Raw genomic sequence first — 23,692 nt, forward strand, 5'->3', positions numbered from 1 at the left:
AGTGGAAGCAGTGACAGATTTTATTTTCCTGGGCTCCAAAATCACTGCAGATGGTGACTGCAGCCATGAAATTAAAAGACACTTGCTCCTTGGAAGGAAAGCTACGGCAAGCCTAGATTGTGTATTAAAAAGCAGAGACATCACTTTGACGACAAAGGTCTGTATAGTCAAAGTTATGGTTTTTCCTGTAGTCGTGTAGGAATGAATGTGAGAGTTGGACCATAAAGAAGGCTGAGCGCCGAAGAATTGATGCTTTTGAATTGCGGTGTTGGAAAAGACTCTTGAGAGTCCCTTGGACAGCAAGGAGATCAAACAAGTCAATCCTAAAGGAAATCAACCCTGAATATTCATTGGAAGGACTGATGCTGAAGTACTTTGGCCACATAATGTGAAGCACCAACTCATTAGAAAAGACCCCTGATGCTGGGAAAGAATGACGGCAGGAGAAGAGGGTGACAGGGAACGAAATGGTTAGATAGGATCACCCACTCAATGGACATGAATCTGAGCAAACTCTTGGAGACAGTGAAGGAAGGGAAGCCTGGTATGTTGCAGTCCATGGGGCTGCAAAGAGTTGGACACAACTTAGCAACTGAACAGCAAAATTCCTAATTTAATGGCAATCATCCCCTTAGTTCATATTTTTAAAGAGTTCACAAGCCAATGTATGGATCCTTCATGTACATAAAGAACTGAAAAGTTACATGTGGTAGAAAATAACTTATTCAATACCCCACAATGGAGGCATAATTTGTAAACTGGTGGTACCACATCTGTGTCATCATGTAGCTTAAAATGGGATACTGCTATTATTCTCACTTCAAAAATCATGCCTGCTTGTTGTCTGAAGGGTAGACATTACCGAAGTGCAGAAAATCAGTTGTGTCCCTTTCAACTCTTGCTTGCAATTCTGTACTGCTAATTGTGTCAGTGAGAAAGGTCACACAGACTTGACTATAATGTGAGATTTCGTGTTATTTGTTTGGAAGTGAAATGAAATGGCTCAACCCCCTCAAGCACCCGATGTCCGCTCTCTGAGAGATGCGTGTGTAGACAGGCTGAGTCTCTCCTACTCTAAGTGAGATCCCTCCTACAATGCACCTTCAGAAAAGGGGAGAGGGCTGTACAGGGGATGAATGGGAATCCCTATGGAAGCATGGTGAGAGGTGTGAAAAGGCCCATTTCTCACTCGTGCATGCATGCTCACATCACTTCAGTTGTGTCTGACTCTGTGTGACCCTTTGAACTGTAGCCTACCAGGTTCCTCTGTCCATGGGATTCTCCAGGGAAGAATACTGGAGTGGGTTGCCATACCTTCCTCCAAGATTTCTCATTCATCTGTATGAAAATCTTGAAACTGTTCATAAATCGGTCTTTGGAAGTAATTAGGAATAAGAAGTAAAACATGTATGTCCCCATCCTCTTTCCTTCTTTCCACTGCCCTTACTAGCCAGTCGGCATCCCTTGCAAAGCCTCTGTTGTTCCAGGTCACATGCCTGCTTCTGAGAATCTCTAGGAAGAGCATCTGGGTCACACTACCTCCAAAAACCAATGCCTGGAAGCATATCATGTCTCCTCTCATCATAATTTATTGACATCAAGCCTGATGTATCTGCCAGGGACTACCAAGGGGAATGTGGGTCAGGGAGGAGGGCAAGACTTTTCAGGCCTGGACCCACTGGCTCATGATTGGGGCAGGGAAGAGTAATGTGGGACACATAACATATAACTTGTAACATCACTCTTTATTATGAAAACCAACACAGCAGTAATGAGTGAGGGAAATATGCAGAATGACTGATCCTCAGGATATGTTAACTGGCCTATAATGTAACTCCGGCTTCTTGGTCAGTCTCCAACCCCAGTCACGGGCGTGGCCTGAGGCGACAGAGAAAAAGACGATGTGGATGAAGCCAAAGACAACATCCAAGGGCTCCTCTTAGGGGATTTCTTTGAAGGCTTCCTCTGGGATCTTGCCCTCGGTCTGGAGGGAAGGAGTTGGGATGTTAAAAAGCCAGTCCCCAAGTTCCATTCCCAGGCCACCAGCCTCCACTTTCTTGGCCTCTTCAAAGGCCGAGAAATGTTTATCTTTAATCTACTTGATTCCCAGGCCTCACCTTGAACATACAGAAGACTTGACCAGCTCTGGTGTAGTTCCATTCATTGTCCTGAAGGCACCTGTGGTGGGAGAAGAACAGGTGCTCTCCATTAGTACCACAGGACAGACATGCTGACATTGCAGTGCCACCACTAAACCCATGCCACTTGCTTGCTGGGACACATGGACCAGTGTGAACACTCTGTGTAATGATGAAGAAAGACCAGTGAAAACCAAATCGTCTGTCACTAGCATTCATGCCCACCAGAGTTCAAAACAGAAAAACAGAGCTGTGCAAAAGAACAAGGGAATTCAACATATACTGATCAAGATATTCAAGAAAATGACAAATGAAAAATCATAAAGTACTAGTTTCCAACTGTTTTCTATATAATCACACATCATTTTAAAGTATACAAGTCAGTGCTTTTTATTAGTCAAAAGACTGTGCACCTATAACATCTATCTAATTCCAGAATCATTTTAACACCTCAAAAAGAAACTCCTTAACCATTAATGATCCCTCTCTATTCCTCCCCTTCCCCTGGAAACCACTAATTTGCTTTTGGTCCCTGCGAATTTGCCAATTATGGGCGTTTCCTACAATATCTGCCTTCTTGTGACTGGCTTCTTTCACTTAGCATCATGTTTTCAAGGTTCATCCCTGTCATGACATGTATCAGAACTGTATTCTTTTTTATGACTGAATAATACTCTCTTATATGGATGCACCCATTTTATTCATCCATTCATCAGTTGTTTCCATGTTTTGGCTATTATGAATAATGCTATTCCTGAATAAATTTTAGAGTGAACATATGCTTTCATTTCTCCCAGTAGATACTTAGCAGTGGGATTACCGGGTAATATGGTAACTCCATTTTAACATTTTGAGGAACTTCCAAATGTTTTCCCGAAGTGAGTGTTCCATATACCTCTAATATATGAGCATTCTAACTCCTACACACCTTCACCTATGCTTATCTTTTGTTTCATTGATTAAAGCCATCTTAGTGGATGCGAAGTGAGTGGTTATTTTGATTTGTATTTTCCTAATGATTAATGATGTTGAGCATGTTTTCATGTGCTTGTCGGTCATTTGTATACCATATTTAGAGAAATATCTATTCAAATCCTTTCTCCATTTTTAAATTGGTATTTATGTTTTGATTGTTGACTTGTAAAATCCTTCAATATTCTAGACAGTGGAGCTTATCAGATATGAGATTTGCAAATATTTTCTCCCATTTTGTGGGTGGTATGTTCACTTTCTTGATAGCGTCCTTTGATGCACAAAAGTTTTTATTTTTGATGAAGTGCAATTTATTTGTTTCTTTGGCTGCTTGTGTTTTCGGTGTCACATATAAGAAACTGGTGTCTGATTCAAGATCATGAAGATATACACCTATGTTTTCTTCTAAGTGCTTTTTACAATTTTTATTGGAGTATAATTGACTTACAATGTTATGTTAGTTTCAGGTATGTAACAAAGTGAGTTTATATATATATATATATATATATATATATATATATATATATATATATTCTTTTTCAGATTATTTTCCCACATAGGTTATTACAGAACATTGAGTAGAGTTCCCTGTGTTATCCAGTCAGTCTTTATTAGTTATCTATTTTATATATAGCAGTGTGTAGATATTAATCCCAATCTCCTAATTTATCATTTCTTCCCACACTTCCCCTTTGGTAACCATAAATTTATTTCAAGATGTGTCTATTTCTGTTTTGTAAATAAGTTCATTTGTATTATTTTTATTAGATTTCACGTGTAAGTGATATCATATGATATTTGTCTTTCTCTGTCTGATTTACTTTACTTACCCAACCAAAAAATGGGAAGAAGATCTAAATAGACATTTCCCCAAAGATTATATACAGAAAGCCAAAAAACACATGAAAAGATGCTCAACATCACTATTAGAGAAATGCAAATCAGAATGACAGTGAGGTATACCTCATACCAACCAGAATGGCTAGCATTAAAAAATCTATGAACAATAAATGCTAGAGAGGATGTGGGGAAAAGGGAACCCTCCTACACTGTTGGTGGAAATGTAAACTGGTACAACCAATATGGACAACAGTACAGCCTTCCCTTGTGGCTCAGCTGGTAAAGAATCTGCCTGTAATGCAGGAGACCTAGGTTCGATCCCTGTGTTGGGAAGATCCTCTGGAGAAGGCAAAGGCTACTCACTCCAGTATTCTGGCCTAGAGAATTCCATAGACTGTATAGTCCATGGGGTCGCAAGGAGTTGGACACGACTGAGTGACCTTCAGTTTCACTTTTCACGAAGGTTCCTTTGAAAACTAAATATAGAACTATCATATGATTCAGCAATCCTGTTCTTGGGCATATATCCAGGGAAAACCATAATTCAAAGAGATACACACATCCCAATGTTCATAGCAGCACTATTCACATTAGACAAGCCACGGAAGCAGCATAAATGTCCATTGTCAGAGAAACGAGTAAAGAAGATATGGTACATGTATACAAGGGAATGTTACTCAGTCATAAAAAAGAACGAAATAATACCATTTGCAGCCACATGGACGGACCTAGAGATTATCATACTAAGCGAAAGTCAGCAAGAGTTTTTACACTTGTTGATTTTATATTAGGTCTTTTATCCATTTTGAGTCAATATTTGTATATGGTCTGTGATAGGGGACACAATTCTTTTTTTTTTTTTTTTTGGCATCTGAATACTCATGTGTCCCAGCACCATCTGTCAAAGAGACTATTTTTTTTCCTCCATTAATTAATTTGGCACCCACTAAAAATTAATCAGCTACAAATGTCAGGGTTTATATCAGGACACTCAATTCTATTGCACTGATCTATCAAATGTCAGTGCCATGCAGCCTTGATTATACTATCTTTGCAGTAAATTTAGAAATTGTGACGTCCAGGACTTGTGAGTCTTCAACATTATCCCCTTTCAATATTGTTTTGACTATTCTGAGTCCATGCACTTCCATGTGAAAATTGAGGATCATTTAATCAGTTTCTGGAAAGGAGCCAACAGGGATTTTTGCTATGGTTTAGACTCTGTAGATCACTTTGAATAGCACAACAATCTTAACAATATTAAGTCTTTCAACATGAACACAGAATATCCTTCTGTGTTTTTTTTTAGATTTTCTTTCATTTACTCCAACAATGTTTTGAAGATTTTAAGGCAGTTTTTTACTTCTTTAGTTATGTTTTGCTCTAACTATTAATTCTTTCTGATACTACTATAAATCAAATTGTTTTCTTTATTTCAATTCAGGATTTTTTCATTTTAAGTGCATAGAAATATAAATGATTTTTGTATACTGACATTTTATCCTGAAATTTTACTGAACTTGTTTATGTATTCTTACAGTTTCTTAGTGAATTTCTTAGCATTTTCCATATAAAATATCATGTCATATGAGCATGTACTGTTTTTCAAATGCTTTACATATATAATCATAAAATTTGTTTACCTTTTTCACGAGCTTACTTTTTTTGCAAGCCAAATATCCAAATACTTATTTTTCCAAATTGCCTCTGTGTTCCCATTATTAATTCCATCATTCTCGCAGCTCACCCTTATCTTCATGCACACACAATACTCACTTCTGAGACCACTGACAGTTCATCCCAGACTGAGTGGAGAAGGCTTGTACCATTTGCTGCTGCTCCTCGGATAAAGTGGCCACAGAGCTGGTGGACGGTGTGGGCACTGGGATGGAGAATGCACTCTGGGTGTTTTTAGGGCTAGCTTCCATCACAAACAGCTCGTCATTCACTATACAAAGACTGGAGGAAAAATGCACATTTAGACAACTGATGGATGGACAACCAGCACCCCCAATCCGACTGCTGCCACCGCCACTCAGCAACCAGATTCCTTCCATCCCCCTCCTGTGTCTGTCCCCAGGCTCCTTGACTGGTTCCTCTGCCCCTTGTTCCAGAGCCCGCCTTCAGAGAGATTGTCTACCAGCTTCGCTCAGTGGATAGGTTGATCCCCAACCCAGGGACAACTTCACATCTGCCCTGAACAGCAGCCCAGTACACTACAGTACAGGAGTGTACAGTCTGGTCCCCATTTTCAGAAGACACTGAGTCATGGAGAGGTCATGTGACTTGACCAAGGTCACACAGAGAGTGTTGGGTCAGGGAGAGAACCCATGTGCTGATTCCAAAGTCCATGCTCTTCCTAACCACTAGGCTAGACTGCTCCTTGGGGCTCCCTGCTGGCTTTCCACAATACTGAGTCAGCCTAAGGTCTGCACCACCACATGTCCAGGACCCCCAAACCACGCTGGATGGGTCATTCTGCCCACAACACGGCTCTCACCTTGAAGAGCTGGCAGGGGTAATGATGAAGGTCCGGGTGAAGGCACGCACACAGTCCTGAGACCCTTCTTCCACTTTAACAACAAACAACAAACAATAGCTCTTAGAGCCCCACATGTTTACAGGCTCTCATGCTGGACCCCAGTCATGCTGAGGGGACAGCTGTTCACTTGGGGAGCCAGGGTGTTGGGAATGGGGCGGGCAACTGTAGGAGCTGTCTGCTCCCAGTGACATGTCCCCATGGCAACCACTTCACAAGTTCATGGGAAGCGTTTTTCATAGCTGCCCAAGAGGTGGATATTATGACCCCATTTTACAAATGAGGAAAGTGTAAGGTTAAGTAATGGCCCAAGTTCTCAGTGTAAGGATCTGAGATGGGAGCCACCAAACTCCACAGCCTATGTCCGTAATGCCCAGGGCAGGAAGGCAGACATGGACGCAGTTCAGATCTGGGTTGTCTGTGGGAAGACTGAGGGCCGGAAGACACAGAGGGGAAGGGAGGGGAAGGGAGGGAAAGAACAGGGAGGGAAGGGAAGGGAAGGGAAGGGAAGGGGAGTGAAGGGGAGGGGAGTCGAGGGGAGGGGAGAGAAGCTGGAAGGGCTCTTGAAGGGGGAGCCTAGCCAGAGGAGGGAGCAGTGGGGCATCTGGGGGAAGAGGGCTGCACACACTTACCTTCCTTGAACACCCCATTGACAGAGAAGCAGAGCAGCGTACCCTGAAAAGGAAGAGCCCAGGTAATGTCACCCTGTCAACCTCTTCCGCACCTATGGCTTCCTGCCTGACCATCCCCCTACAGGCTCCCCGCATCACTGCCACCCCACCAAGGGAAGAGACAAACACTCACTGTCTGGAACCACATGTCCACCAGGAAGGAGCTGAGGTCATGCTGAGTTTGGGGCAACACACAGAGGGCACGCACAATGTCACTATTTGTGTGCTTCAACTGCTGGACACGCAGGTCTGTTCAGGAGGGGAGGAAAGCAAAAGTCAGGGTTGCCACGCGCTGGACCCTATGACTGGCTCCCTCACCACCCTTCCCGCCCAGCCTTCCCACCACACTCACCGGGGTCCTTGACCTTCTTCATATTCCTGCTGTTTTTGAAGTATGCACATAAGCTGCTTCTAGGAGACAGAGGAACAATGGGTGGTGGGCCAGCCGGCAGGGATGTTAGCAAGACCTGGCTTGTGTCAGCTCTTGAAGAAGAACTGACGAACTTGAAGAAAGCAAGTGTGTGTAGCCTCTTCCCCCAGATGCCCCACTGCTCCCTCCTCTGCTGGGGAACCACACAGCCTGAGGGACGAGCTTGGGCACTGGTACTCACAGGGCCAGATCCTCAGAGTGGAATGGGATGGTCAGGGAGAAGCAGGCCTTGTGGTGGTAAGCACTGAGGAGACCAGATCGGTTTCCAGAGTCATAGATCAAGTAATATCTGTGGAACAGCAATAAGGACAGGCTGTCAGTGATCCGAACCCCAGAGGAGACTTGAAAGTCTCTGTGAGGAGACCTGCGGTTTGGTGACTTGACCCAGTCTCAGCCCTCTCTAGTCCTCATGGTCCCAAGTCCAAGTGAACTTAACTGCTTCAGGAATTGAAGGATCATATTCTTCAGTGTGTCAGATTCTTTACAGGTTTCCTGGAATCAAAAGGCAGTTGAGACTATGTAGTGGATAAACCGTCACCTGCAATAGCCCCAAATATTGTTTGACCCTCTTCCTCACCTTGCTGGGCTTCGTCGCACAGGGAGTGTGACTGGCAATGACAACTGGTGAAGGTAACTCCTGGCCATCCTGGAGAATGGAAGAGGCAGTCAGGAGTGGAGACTGGGGGGTGACCCCGGATGATCAGGGAAAAGGAGGATCCCAGGACCCAGGGGATAGGAGGTAAGTTGCAAAAGGGTCCTAGAAAGTCCATAGGCAAGCTTACAGTGGGTGTCTTCATCATGATGTCTTAGAGGTCTCTAATATTATATGCAACTTTTATGTGTCCATGTATGTGTTTATGGATATTTTCCAGTGAGCATATCCATGTCATTTTTAGGACTCCATATCCCCTAAAGTGGTCAAGGGTCTGATGCCAACACATAATCTAGCCAAGACTCAAAGGGCTTGAGTGTAGGAGGTCTGAAATGTTAGTAAGATACGCTGATTTACATAGGAACTTACCAGGCGCAGTAACTTTGGGAAACATTCTATGATGGCACTGTCCAAAACCAAAAATAGAGAAGAGGTGAGTGATAGTTCAAGGTTGTAATGCCTAATTTGAGTTAAAACATTAACACGATAAACAGAGATCAGGGTGTTCTTGCCCATTCAGCAGCCCCTTGTACCCACCTCAACTTCTGATTTTGAGGATTTGGGGTTGACTTCCCCATTGAGCACTGAGTATCTCTCATCTGATTGAAAGGCACCATCTCCTCATCTCTCTGAGTACCTTCAATTTAATATTCCTTCCTCCTCTCCTTCTCCCTCTCCTTTCCCCTGAGTAGCTCCCACCTAGACTGTCCTGACTCCCTTCTGTGCCTCAAGGATGAGCACTTCAAATCCAGTCTGCAGGCCTTCCTCTCCCCGCTGCCTTCCTTCCTCCAGGGCCCAGTGAAGGCGGTGGAGAGAAGAGGGAATGGGAGGATGGGAGCCTGGGGCTTTGCTGCCTCACTGGGCATCCAGCACTCTGCCAAGTCAGGTTACACCTCAGGGATGGCCCAGGAGGCTGTGGCAGGGAGGTGAGTGAGGTGGCGCTCAGGAGGGAGAGAGAGGCATGAAGACAGAAGGAGAGTGGACGGAGGAGGGGAGAAACAAGGGCTCAGAGACAAGGGAGAGAGAGAAAGCAAAGGGAAGGGAAGGAAGCTCTACCGTGGTGGGGGTCGGGGGAGAAGACAGAAGAAAGGGGAAGCAGTGCCCCTGCTGCAGCCCTTCCCTTCCCCTGCCCTGGAACAGCCCAGCCCCCCAGGTAGGAATGGCAACTCTGCACATGTTGGGATGGGGCCACTCGATGCTTCTTGAAGCTCTGACACCTGTGTGAGCTCAGTAGACCTGGGCATGGGAAATGGAGTAGCCGTGGGGGTAGATCTTAAAGGGCCAGGTCCCGGTTCAGTGTGGGGCTGCCGGTCTTTGGCCCGCCCTTATGATTACCACTTTCTATCCCAATGGCCCCTGCGCCTGTCTGAGTTGGATCTTTCTCTGAGGAATCACACGTGTCTCAGGCTACCGAGGGTTCCTCTGGAGGACAGGCAGGATGATGTGACGTGTGCAGGGAGGGAGAGGCGGTGTCCCCCGAGAGGTCTGTCCTGCAGTCTCCTCTAACTCCTCTGCCCCCTGCCTTCCTCTCCTGCCTCAGGAAGCTCTCTGCTCACTGGTGGTGGCCAACTTCTGGCCCCTTGACTCAAGGAACCCTGACTTTTCTAAAGAAGGATCAAACTCCTGGCTTTGGGCCAGGGGAACGGATGTCATGACAGCAGCCACCCAGGACCTCAGCCCCCAGCACTGGGCAGGAAAGCCCCTGTGTAAACATGGAAGAGGAGGAGAACCCTTTTGGAGGTAGGGGGAGAAGGACCCTCTCTGAATGGAGGAGGGAAGCCCCGTCTCAGCATGGAGAAGAAAGGCCCATCTCAGCATGAGGCCCAGACCTGGAAGACCCTTCTCAGTCCAGGGCCCAGCAGTAGGGTCAAGTCTGGTCACTCCTAGTCTCGGTGAGGGAGAGGAGCCCTGATTCCTGAACCATGCTCTTGGGAGGCCCTGGTGGAGAATGCTAGGGGCAGGGAACCAGAAGCAGACTTCTGAGACTTGAAGAGGTAAGCAGGTCAGAGGAAGGAAATTCCTCACAGGTAAGGGCTACAATAACCTCAGATATGCAGATGACACTACCCTTATGGCAGAAAGTGAAGAAGAACTAAAGAGTCTCTTGGTGGAAGTGAAAGAGGAGAGTGAAAAAATTGGCTTAAAGCTCAACATTCAGAAAACTAAGATCATGGCATCCGGTCCCATCACTTCATGGCAAATAGATGGGGAAACAGGGGCAGACTTTATTTTGGGGGGCTCCAAAATCACCGCAGATAGTGACTGCAGCCATGAAATAAAAAGATGCTTACTCCTTGAAAGAAAAGTTATGACCAACCTTGACAGCGTATTAAAAAGCAGAGACATTACTTTGCCAACAAAAGTCCGTCTAGTCAAGGCTATGGTTTTTCCAGTGGTCATGTATGCATGTGAGAGTTGGACTGTGAAGAAAGCTGAGCACCAAAGAATTGATGCTTTTGAACTGTGATGTTGGAGAAGACTCTTGAGCGTCCCTTAGACTGCAAGGAGATCCAACCAGTCCATCCTAAAGGAGATGAGTCCGGAATATTCATTGGAAGGACTGATGCTGAAGCTGAAACTCCAATACTTTGGCCACCTGATATGAAGAGCTGACTCATTGCAAAAGACCCTGATGCTGGGAAAGATTGAAGGTGAGAGGAGAAGGGGACGACAGAGGATGGGATGGTTAGATGGCATCGCCAACTCAATGGGCATGAGTTTGAGTAAACTCTGGGAGTTGGTGATGGTCAGGGAGGCCTGGCATGCTGCAGTCCGTGGGGTTGCAAAGAGTCGGACATGACTGAGCGACTGAACTGAACTGAAGGAAGACAGAAAAGAGAAGGCAGAGCCTATGATCCTCCCAGGAGACCGGGGCTGCCACCTTTGGCAAAGAGGTACTGTCAGTAATAGTTTAGGCCCCCATAGGTGAAGGTCACCATGAAGGGTGACAGGATGGTCTCACACAGACCTTAAGTAGGTGGACTGGTCTGGAAAGCTGTCACACAGTGGGTTCCCTTGCAGCCACAGCTCTTCAAGCTTCAGCCCCTTCATCTTGTTCAACTCCCACATAGAGTTCAGCTGAGAAATATGGAGAGGAAGTTGGAAAAGGAATCCCAGGGCAAGAGAAACAGCCAGGCCCCTGCAGCCCAGCCTCCACCCCTCACCCCTCAGGTGCCCTCATCTGCCTCCTGTCATCACTCTGATGACCACAACAAGCCCCCTACTCTCATCCCAACTTTGATCTGACTCCCTCTGCTCACCTCATTTTTGGAGAGGTCCAGGATCTTGATTGTGGGGACCATGTGCACAATGTCAGACAGGCCGTCCAGGTGGTACAGTTTATTGCAGCTCAGGTTCAAGGACAATAGCTTTGGGTGAAGAGGAGTTAGAGTGAAGGTTCCTATCCTGGATCTTGGAGACAAATCTGTCCTCCACCCCGTCTCTTCCACCTCCTACCATAATATCAGAGCTAGGCCTTCAGCCTCACCTCAGGGAAGTTCTTCCTGATGATCTGCAGGGCAGCAGCCATGCAGTTTCTTCGATTCAGAATCATCTCAATATCATGGCCCACCAAGTCTTCAGGAAGGAGAGGGGAGGGAATCAGAACACCAGGTGGGGTCTAGGCCCACAATCAGCCCCTCACCACATTACCATCCCCAAGTCTCCCTCTAGGAAGAACCCCTCTGCCTGCACCCTCCCGCAAATTACTACTGTCAGCCATACTTGGGTCAAAGCGGAGCTTCTGGAGGTCAAGAGATTGCTGGGAGACATCAAATCGTTTGCTAAAGGCCAGCTGCAGAGACAGAGAGAGGGAGAGAGCCACTCTTGAGACTATGGTGGTGGCAGGGAAATCGGGGGTGAGAGGGATGGGGGGCTGGGGGAAGAAGAGACAGTGGTGAGTGTTGGCATACAGCATGCCTTGAGTTGGCATTACCTTTAGCTTCTCCATTTTTTCTGGTCCCAGCTTATTACGCACAGAGTAGGGAACAGCAGAAGGGTTGACAAAGATAGGTATCTACAGGAAGAAGAGGTAGGGTAAGCAGCAACTCTAGTTCCAAAGACGATGACTAGCCCCAGGCCCGTCCTCCTGTCCCAGGATGCATTATAGGCAATGATGTGGACACACACCTTTTGGTTCTTCTCATCATAGATCTTGTAGCTGACATCCATCAAGGCAGAGGCAGTGCTAGCTTTCTGGACAAAGAATCGAGCCCCATTTTTCACATAGTGGAACTACAGGGATTAAATGCAACAGCAATAGTATCAGGGGCCAACAGACCCCGCTATACCAGATCTCTCCCCCTTCCCTGTGCCCACTCATCTGGCTTCAGCATCCTCTCTTACATCCACTGGAGTAAAGTAGACACTGCAAAGGCTCTGGATTGAGTTCATTAGCCATATCTTGTCATACTTTATCCCATGAGGAATCTAAGGATTAAAAGAGGGGTTGGGACACAGGACACATGAGAGGAAATTTAGCCTGGAGAACAAACCTTTTCCTGTTCTTTTCCAGTCTTCTACTGAGCTTGAAAGGGCATCTAAAGAAGGCACCACTGGTATGATTTCTTATGTTTGTTCATAATATGGATTTCTAAAATACTCCTCTCCAGTCAAAGCTCTGCTAAGCTGCTAAGTCACTTCAGTCATGTCCAACTCTGTGTGACCCCATAGACGGCAGCCCACCAGGCTCCCCCATCCCTGGGATTCTCCAGGCAAGAACACTGGAGTGGGTTGCCATTTCCTTCTCCAATGCATAAAAATGAAAGCGAAGTCGCTCAGTCATGCCCAACTCTCAGCAACCCCATGGACTGCAGCCCACCAGGCTCCTCCATCCATGGGATTTTCCAGGCAAGAGTACTAGAGTGGGGTGCCATTGCCTTCTCCGATCAAAGCTCTTTGCCAATTAATCAAGGTGTTAGAGATGATCTTTCTTTAATAAAGTTCCACCTAGTGCAGATACTGCTTGCCCCTCAGACAAGGTCTCCAGAGACTCGGCCTCCCCCTCATATCCCACACTCAGCTAGCCAAACTGAGACCTCTAGTGCAGAGCTGCTCCATATCCTAGTCAGTAGTTCATGTCTTTGCCTTGAGATAGTCTCCAACGTTCTCCTTACAGTCGATCTGTTCCCTTTATATTACTTCTCTGAATTTGCCCTTAGATGAACAAGACTGTTAACTAAGCAATAAAATGGTCAGGTTACAAACTGTCCCCAGCAAAACAAACTAGCATCTTAACATGAGACCAACATAACTCCTCCTGACTGTTCTTTCCTTCGCATTCCATACGTTTTTCAGGATACTCACTGTGACCTTAAACCAGCTCCCTTGGGCACCATCTTGTGGGTTCTCCCTCATCTCTCTCATCACAGGTTTTCCATTTCCCCAGACAGTAACATGGATATTGCCTTCTCTGTGCCATCTCACTCTCCTGTTGCTTTGGAAGGAATAGGGAGAGCTGACATGGAGAGAAGAAGGGTGAGCGGTCATAAGTGCTAAGAAAGTCTTCTGTACACACTCGTCTTTTTGACATCAGCACTACAGTTTGGATCATTGTTGTTTAGTCACTAAGTCGTGTCTGACTCTTAGCAACCCCATGGACTGTAGCCCACCGAGGCTCCTCTGTTCACGGGATTTCCCAGGGAAGAATAACGGAATGGGTTGCCATTTCCTTCTCCAGGGGATCTTCCTGACCCAGTGATTGAACCCTCGTCTCCTGCATTGGCAGGTGGATTGTTTACCACTGATCACCAGGGAAAACTCCACAATTAGGGTTGCACAACCATTATTCCACTTCTAGCATACTTCAGTTTTACAGTGAGAGAAGGAAAAGAAGTGACCTGCTGCCCGGTCACTTACTGTCTTTCTTTAGGGCCCTCATGGACATTCCTCATCACCATACTTCCATCATCATCACAGTGGTGTGAAGGCTGAGTCTCATATCCATCATCTTCATAACGAGGGCTCCTCTTGTCAAAATGATCTTGAAAAGAACTCCAACCTTCATTTCTTCCTTTAGGTGAACTATCATCACCTCTGTATTCTGAAAAGTGGAACAAAAATACAAGTTTGAACACACATCAGTGGCCCACTCACCATGTATAATGTCTTAGGCTAACAGGCAAGCAAAATGCCAACCTGGCCTAAGGGTTCAATCCCACACACCCCAAAAGGAAACTCTTCTGCCAGTTCAGATGCATACTTAGTCCCTCAGTCCTGTCTGACTCTTTACGACCTAGTAGCCCACCAGGCTCCTCTGTCAATGGGATTCTCAGGTAAGAATACTGGAACGGATGCCATTTCCTCCTCCAGTGGATCTTCCTGACCCAGAGATCAAACCTGAGTCTCCTGCATTGCAGGCAGTTTCTTTATCTGCTGAGCCCTCAAGGAAGCATTATCTGAGAAATGGCACTATCATGGGAGAAATTGAGGAGAAGCAGGATGAGGAAGAGGAGAGGTTTGGAATGCAGGTGTTTGGAATACAGAATATTTATACTTTCATGTCCATGCTTTACTTGTATAAAAAAGTTAGGTTAGAGTTTTACCAGGTTCTTGGGGAGAAGCACTATTACTATTGACTCATTATATAACATAATAGAAACAATTATTGATAATTAGATCCACCTGTCTTCTTCTCACCTGTGATTAAACTACATCACTCTGGACAATTCACCCAACTTCTCCTGATCTCAAATTACTTATAATAATATGTAAAAGTCAAGGATTAAAGCTAAACACCACCTCAATCAAGATATAAAGCATATACTACACTCCAAATTGTTCCCAGTTAATCTTTTCATCTCCCAGCTCCATATAAACCTTTATCTGCTCACAGTTTCTATACAGTAGTTTTGCTTGCCAGAGATCCTAGAAGTAGAATTTCTTGTAAATGGAATCATACATACTGTATACCTTTCCATCTGGCTTTTTAAATACAGCATAATGTTTCTGAAATCCAGTTATGTTCTTGCCTTTTTCATTGCTGTGTAATATCCCACTGTATGGGTTGTAGCTCTCAACCTTGTTTACACAGTAGAGGTACTTGGGGAGATTGAGAATATAACCAGCACCAAGCTATACTCAAAATAATTAAAGGCATCCACATTTTCTAAATTCTCCATGTGACTGCAGTGTACAACCACAGTTGAAAGTCACTGTGTTAAAAGTATCAGCTTTGGGTTTATGGTCTTTCCTAGTGGCTCAGACTGTAAAGAATCTGCATACAATGCAGAGACACAGGTTCAATCCTTGGGTCAAGAAGATCCCCTGGAGAAGGCACTGGCAACCCATTCCAGTATGCTTGCCTGGAAAATTCCATGGACAGAGGAGTCTGGTGGGCTACAGTTCATGAGGTCACAAAGAGTTGGACACAACATGTTTGCTGGAGATCCTAGAAATGTATGCCGCCTCATTTTGCTAGCTTTCCACTCTGTTGTTTTAGGGACCTGGTGATTCCATTAGCTTAAATCAGAGATTGAGAAACTATAACCCATGGGCCAAACCTGGTCTTTGGCTTGTTCTTCTAGGGCCTGCAAGCTAAGAATGGTTTTTACATATTTGAATGGTTAAAAAAGTAATAATTCTTGACATGCAAAAATTATTTGAAATCCACACGTCAATGTCCACATACAAGGTTTTATTGGAACATAGTCATACTTGTCTCTGGAGGCTTCCACCCTACAACAGCAGAGTTAAGTAGTTACAAAACAGATAAAATGGTCCACAAAGCCTCAAATATTTGTGATCTGGCCCTTTCCAGGAAAAGTTTGCTGAGCTCTGGCTCAGAGCGAGTGTCTTTAAAGCAAATGCACAATAACTGTGGTAATTGGCTGACGATCCCTTTGGCTAAACCTGGGAAGAAGATTTACTATAGTTCCTTGTGACTTCACTGTAGGGTCCTTCCTCACTAGTTCACTCATTCATTGTGTTCTGGGTAAATGTGAGAACAGAGTAAGGGATTACCATTCACCAACAGCTCAAATCACTAGACCTAGAGCTTGATTTACTTATTTTTATGTTCTTCTATATCTTATTATAAATAAATATTTATTCAAATTTTATTTATTTATACATGGATCAAATGCAACTTAAGGGTATGTTGAGATATTTCAAGATCCAAGGGATCTATTGATCACTTAGCTACATTTAGAGACTGAAAGTGAAAGTTGCTCAGTCATGTCTGACTCTATGTGACCCCATGGGTATAGTCCATGGAATTCTCTAGGCCAGAATACTGGAGTTGGTAGCCTTTCGCTTCTCTAGGGGGTCTTCCCAACCCAGGGATCAAACCCAGGTCTCCTGCATTGTGGGCACATTCTTTACCACCTGAGCCACAAGGGAAGTCCAAGAATACTGGAGTGGGTAGCCTATCCCTTCTCCAGCAGATCTTCCCAAACCAAGAATTGAACTGGGGTCTCCTGCATTGTAGGCGGATTCTTTACCAACTGAGCTATCTGGAGGTCAAACCAATGTGACTCCCCTTCCAGTCTTGCTGTTTATCAGATGAACTGTGCTCACCTTGAGGCAGGCAGTTAAGTGCTCCTCCTGGGCCTGCAATTCCAGGACCCCATCATACCCGCTGAAATGAGGGTAACCATGTCAATGGCAGAGTCTCCCATCTCATCTGTGTCAAGTCAGCCACTTCAGAGTACTTCAAAGATGAAGATGCCCCCCTCACTAATATGTTTCTCAATGCTATGGGGAAAGGATTGACCTCTGAGTTCCAAATAGCAGGTGCTTGGCCCACTGACACATTGACTTCAAAGGTCTTTCAATTCAAGTGATTGCAGGTGGTAACTCTTGAACCTGAGTCCCTCTAAAACCAAGTTCACTTGCCAAGTTTCTGACTAACTTCTCTATCCAAAACTTCATTCCCTCTCTCGTCCCACTCATGATCTCCTCAGGACTGAGGAGTATACAAGAAAGGGGGGGGCTGAAACTGAATAGAAACCTGCAGGGCCCTCCTAAGCACAAAAGCCCCTCTGTCTTCCCTGTTTCTTGTTTGTAGAAAAAGGCTTTGGGCCCCTCAGTCTTCCCTGAGTTCCAAAGAACAGACTCAAGCAGTTACTAATTAGGGAGGTGAGAGAATGCAGAAACAAAGGGAACACAGTCCCAGAAGGATGTTATGGGGAGGGAGGTGGGAGGGGGGTTCATGTTTGGGAATGCATGTAAGAATTAAAGTTTTTAAAATTAAAAAAATAAAAAAATAAAAAATAAACAGGAAAAAAAAAAAAAAAAGAAACAATAGTGCAGGTCAGTCCCAAGATGGCAGAAGAATAGGACGGGGAGACCACTTTCTCCCCCACAAATACATCAAAAGATAACCTGCATGTGGAGCAACTTCCAGACAACAACTTCTAAATGCTGGTGGAGGACCCCGGGTACCCGGAAAGGCAAACCAATCTCTTTGAAATGAGTCTTGATGTTAGTCTAAAAGGAGGACAAAAACCCTGAGGCAGAAGGCTCACTTTCAGAACTTCGGACAATCATAGAACTCCTAAGCCCAGGGAACATTAATAGATAAAAGCCCACCCAAAAGCCTTCGTATCTACACTGAAACCAAGCTCCACCCAAGAGCCAGCAAGTTCCAGTGCAAGACACCCCATGCTAATCCTCCAGCAAAATAGGAACACAATCTTGAACATTAAAAACAGGCTGCCTGAAGTCATATCAAATCCAGAGACATCCCAAAACTCATTACTAGACACTGCACTACCCTCCAGAGAGATGAGAGCCAGCTCCATCTACCATAACACAGACACAAGTCCCCCCAATCAAGAAACCCTCACAAGGCAGTGATTCAACCCCACTCACAGGGAACAGACTTCACAGTCACAGAGGAACTATGGCCCTCCAGCCTGCAGAGAGAAGACACCAAACACAGCAAACTAAACAAAATGAAAAGGCAAAGAAATATCCAGCAGGTGAAGGAATATGATAAGAACCTACCAAACCAAACCAAAGAGGAGGAGATAGGGAGTCTACCTGAAAAAGAATTCAGAATGATAGTAAAGATGATGCAAAATCTTGAAAACAAAATAGAGTTATGGATATATAGATTAGAGACACAGGTTGAGAAAATGCAAGAAATGTTTAAGAAGGAACTAGAAGAAAGAAATAGTCAATTAGTAGTGAACAATGCAATATGTGAGATTAAAAACACTCTGGAGTGAACCAACAGTAGATGACCTGAGGCAGAAGAGAGGATAAGTGAGCTAGAAGATAGAATGGTGGAAATAAATGAAGCAGAGTGGAAAAAAGAATAAAAAGAAAGGAGGAAGCCTGAGACTTCTGGGACAATGTTAAATGCTCCAACATTTGAACATAGGTGTCCCAGAAGAAGGAAACAAAAGGAAAGGGCATGAGAAAATATTTGAGGAGATAAAAGTTGAAAACGTCCCTAAAATGGGGAAGGAAATATCCACCCAAGTCCAAGAAGCCCAGAGAATCCTATACAGGATAAACTCAAGGTGAAACACACCAAGATACATATTAATCAAACTAACAAAAACTAAACACAAAGAACAAATATTAAAAGCAGCAAGGGAAAAGAAACAAATAACATACAAGAGGATCCCTACAACAGCTGATCTTTCAAAAGTAACTCTTCAGGCCAGAAGGGAATGGCAGGATATACTTAAAGTGATGAAAGGGAAAAACCTACAACCAAGATTACTCTACCCAATAAGGATCTCATTAAGATTTGAAGGAGAAAGCAAGCTTTACAGACAAGCAAAAGCTGAGAGAATTCACCACCACCAAGCCAGCTCTTCTCCTTAGAAGAAAAGCTCTGACAAACCTAGACAGTGTATTAAAAAGCAGAGACATTACTTTGCCAACAAAGGTCCATATAGTCAAAGCTATGGATTTTCCAGTAGTCATGTACAGATGTGAGAGCTGGACCATAAAGAAGGCTGAGTGCCTGAGAAATGATGCTTTTAAACTGTGGTGTTGGAGAAGGCTCTTGAGAGTCCCATGGACTGCAAGGAGATCAAACCAGTTGACATTGGAAATAAAAGCAAAAAATAAATAAATGGGACCTAATTAAAATTAAAAGCTTCGGTACAACAAAGGAAACTATAAGCAAGGTGAAAAGACAGCCTTCAGAATGGGAGAAAATAATAGCAAATGAAGCAACTGACAAAGAATTAATCTCAAAAATATACAAGCAACTCTTGCAGCTCAATTCCAGGAAAATAAACGACCCAATGAAAAAGTGGGCCAAAGAACTAAACAGACATTTCTCCAAAGAAGACATACAGATGGCTAACAAACACATGAAAAGATGCTCAGCATCACTCGCTCTCAGAGAAATACAAATCAAAACCACAATGAGGTACCACTTCACACCAGTCAGACTGGCTGCTATCCAAAAGTCTACAAGCAATAAATGCTGGAGAGGGTGTGGAGAAATGGGAACCCTCTTACACTGTTGGTGGGACTACAAACTAGTACAGCCACTATGGAGAAGAGTGTGGAGATTCCTTAAAAACCTGGAAATAGAACTGCCTTATGACCCAGCAATCCCACTGCTGGGCATACACACACAGAATTGAAAGAGACACATGTTCCCCAATGTTCATCGCAGCAGTGTTTATAATAGCCAGGACATGGAAGCAACCTAGATGTCCATCAGCAGATGAATGGATAAGAAAGCTGTGGTACATAAACACATTGAGTATTACTCAGCCATTAAAAAGAATACATTTGAGTCAGTCTAATAAGGTGGATGAAACTGGAGCCTATTATACAGAGTGAAGGAAGCCAGAAAGAAAAACACCAATACAGTATACTAACGCATATGTATGGAATTTAGAAAGATGGTAACGATAACCCAATATGTGAGACAGCAAAAGAGATACAGATGTATAGAACAGTCTCTTGGATTCTGCGGGAGAGGGCAAGGGTGGAATGATATGGGAGAATGGCATTGAAATATGTAAATTATCATATGTGAAATGAATCGCCAGTCTAGGTTTGATGCCTTATACAGGGTGCTCTGAGCTGGTGCACTGGGATGACCCCCCCAAAATGGCAGCTCTAATTATTAAATAATAACTAATTAGTTTTGAAAAAGTGTGGAAATTGATATAAAATGTGAGACAGTTCATCTGCTCATCCTTACAAGTAAGTTGTATCCTCTTCTCCAGAGTGGGGCATTTTATTTTGCTTATAAGATTTCCTAATGACTGGCACTTATGCACTTATTTCTTGCCATCATGATATCAGAAACATAAATTGAGGTTATATATGAAAAATGAAAAAAAATGGAAAGGCTAAGTAAAAGAATGACTAATGAAATAAGGTAAAATAAGTAAGCAAGAAGTAGTTTCTTAATGAGAATAAATTATAATTATCAGTAAACATACATTGTTCTTAGTAAACAAAGGTACAAGGCATTAATATGTTAGAAGAGATTTAGTTTGAACAGGTTCTCCCAAAATGTTTTCTGAGGAACACTGGTACTTCAAATGGTCTGTGGGAAAATGTTCCATTCTCATAGAAATTGAGGAAATTAACTGCTACAGACTGAATATTTATGTTCCAACCTAATCTCCAAGGTGACAGTATTTGGAGGTAGAGTCTTTGAAAGGTGATTAGGTCATGAGAGAGGTTCCCTCATGAATGGGATTTGTGCCCTTATAAAGAACCCAGAGAGCTCCCTTGCCCTTCCTGCCCTGTGAAAATACAGCATGAAGACAGCCCTTTATGAAGCAGGTAGCAGATCTCACCAGACACTGAACCTGCTGATGTCTTGATTTTGGACTTCACAAATTCCAGAACTGTGAAAATAAATTTCTGTTGTGTATAAGCCACCCAGTCCACAGTGTTCTACTATAGCAGCCTGAACAAACTAAGTCACTACCCCTTTCTCTGATATTCAAGTTGCATACTAGCATACTTTATCTTTAAAGTCAGACATTATAGAAATCCTTTTACCTTCATTTTTGTGTATCCCATTGTTCTTTGTTGGATGAGTATTTTTTGGTTGTCTCTCAGACATAGTGTTTTGTAGAACAAATCTTAAAGTGCTGAAATGAGAGAAAAACTGCTATTATATAATAAAAATACCACCCCTATAAACATCTCTCAAACAATATTTAAATCCCTCACAAATGTAAACACAATTTCTTATTTGCTGAAATTTACTCCTTAATTACCATCTATGTGATTTTTATGAAATGCATCACTTATAATTTTACTTAATATGTTTTTCTTAAATTTAATTTGCTATTTTTTCCACATGAAGGAATGGGGTAGTTTTCAAGAAGTCGAATAAGCAATGGTGAGGAGAATCAGAAGCTAGCAGCGTCTGGTTAGACTAAGCCATTTAGAGATTCCAAGCAGAAAAAGACTATGGCATCCCATCCCCCATGAGAACATGCTAAGTTGCTTCAGTTGTGTCTGACTCTTCAAGACCCTACAGATTGACAGAAACCTGCCAGGCTCCTCCATCCCCCACACACTTTGAAAAACTACCGATTGGAAAAGCAAATACAAAAAACAAATTCTGAATCTTCATGTAATGGCTAGTTTCACACTTTTATTGAAAAAAATATCAAATTCTTAAAAAATAATCTCCTCTAGATATACAGAACCAATTAAGAGACAGAAATTAAGATCAGATCTGAAATTATCTATATAAATCGGCATCTAGGAGTTCTCAGGTATTGATAAAAATGTGGTTAGAGGAGCGCAACAGATGCCATCACGTGGCAGAAAGTGAATACCGAGTGGAGATAAGCAAAAGATACGGCTTTAATATGGGGGTGCTGCTGCTGTTTCTGCTAAGTCACTTAATATGGGGGTAGGGAAGGGAAAAGAGAAGCAGGGGAGTCAACCCAGTTTCCCAAGCCTGAGAAGTCCCTCAGGTTTGAGAAAAGTCCCTGTCTTTTCCCAAGGTACACTGAGAGAAGTCCCTCAACCCCTGTCTCCGTGCCGCCTGCTGTTCCACTGGTTCTAAGTAAACCTGGTACCGGTGGGGGTCCATCCTACCCGACTAAAACCTCCCGTAGCTGGATATAAAAGTTAGTGGAATCTGAGCCAGAGTCTCCTTAAAGTTTCCCGAGTCAGGACACTTACCTTAATTCTAAAGGTTTTCCTCACGGAGTGGTCTGACTTCTCAGAAAACTAAACTGACCTATCAAGAGCCGTTCAGGAGGCTCTCCAACCGTTTAAACGGTGCCCCCATTCTCGCGCGAACATAGAGCGTCACATGACCACGAGATTCACGTAGTGTGAGCGTGTCCCCATGCCACCATGGGGCGCTCGGGCGCCACCGTGGGGCACGCGGGCGCCACCGTGGGGCGCGCGGGCGCCACCGTGGGGCGCGCGGGCGCCACCGTGGGGCACGCGGGCCCAGGACTTCCGGGGTTTGACGGGCATGGACCACGTAATAAAAAGATCCAAGTCACCTCAGGGTTCAGAAGGAGCATTCAATCCTCATATAACTGAAAACTGACCATCAAGTGCCCACAACATGTCACATGGACCATAGACTGAATATACAGGCCCAAAAGCCACTGGATAGGTGCAGTTGTTCATATGACTGCAAGCAGTTTGCTTGCCATGTGATGGTAGGAGCCATGTCACTGTTGATGCAGAGATCTTGATTTACAAGATAGAGATGGTTAAGCCTCTTATGTGACCAAGGGGGACCATAGCATCCATATGATTCTAAGAAGCAAGTCATCTTTGTGACTTGGAGGGCCGAGGTTTCCACATGTTACTAGCTAGTATGGGCCACATGACAGGATGAATCCACACGATGTGCAAGGCTTAGGAGTCCGCTGTACTTCAGTTAGTTCAGTCGCTCAGTCGTGTGCGACTCTTTGTGACCCCAAGAATCACAGCACGCCAGGCCTCCCTGTTCATCACCATCTCCCGGAGTTCACGCAGACTCACGTCCATCGAGTCCGTGATGCCATCCAGACATCTCACCCTCAGTCGTCCACTGTACTTTAGTGATTTGAAAAGCTGGACCTCTGACATGATCATAATGGCAATCGGTCCAGAGAGTCTACGTGAACTCAGGATTTAAGATCTCGTGATGCTAACATGATCTGCAGGTCTGGGTCTGCCATGCATCTGTAGTATCCACAAGATGGCAGCATCCAAGTGACCACAGCCTTAGGTACCCAGGATGCTCACAAGCTGGATCAGCTTCCTGAGTGACGGTGACAGTAGGGTTCTCGCGGCTGCATGTTTCAGGAAACCATTCTCTTCTTGAGACCTGGAGATCCGAGATTGCTCACATTCCTGGTTTTCTCATTGACGGTGGTGTCTATGGGTAATCTTGAGCATACAAGCCTTGGTTAATCCAACTCCTTTAATGTGCTAGTAAATTTCCTTAATGTGCTAATTTTTTTCCTAATAATACATGAAATTTAATACATAAATTAATGCATAACAATGAACTGTGCGTGCTGCATGCTCAGTTGCTGAGTCATGTCC

At 44.2% G+C, this 23,692-nt stretch overlaps 1 protein-coding gene across 1 annotated transcript; it reads right to left on the minus strand.

Annotated features, from left to right (window-relative positions):
• Positions 1–1,772: 1,772 nt before the first annotated feature.
• Positions 1,773–22,430, minus strand: LOC101120992 (nuclear RNA export factor 2-like). The gene is made up of 23 exons (XM_027963510.3): positions 22,411–22,430; positions 16,757–16,817; positions 15,145–15,313; positions 14,099–14,282; positions 13,547–13,697; positions 12,587–12,670; positions 12,371–12,475; positions 12,177–12,257; positions 11,966–12,035; positions 11,730–11,818; positions 11,503–11,610; positions 11,211–11,320; positions 8,612–8,648; positions 8,168–8,236; positions 8,027–8,082; positions 7,772–7,879; positions 7,513–7,571; positions 7,294–7,409; positions 7,122–7,164; positions 6,451–6,523; positions 5,727–5,909; positions 2,118–2,178; positions 1,773–1,984 (listed from the first exon to the last, which is right to left on the minus strand). The coding sequence occupies exons 1-23, from the start codon at positions 22,428–22,430 to the stop codon at positions 1,940–1,942; spliced, it is 2,082 nt and encodes a 693-aa protein (XP_027819311.1). The 3' UTR covers positions 1,773–1,939.
• Between the last annotated feature and the right edge of the window lie 1,262 nt (positions 22,431–23,692).

Source organism: Ovis aries, chromosome X (assembly GCF_016772045.2).
Source record: "Ovis aries strain OAR_USU_Benz2616 breed Rambouillet chromosome X, ARS-UI_Ramb_v3.0, whole genome shotgun sequence".
NCBI lineage: Eukaryota > Metazoa > Chordata > Mammalia > Artiodactyla > Bovidae > Ovis > Ovis aries.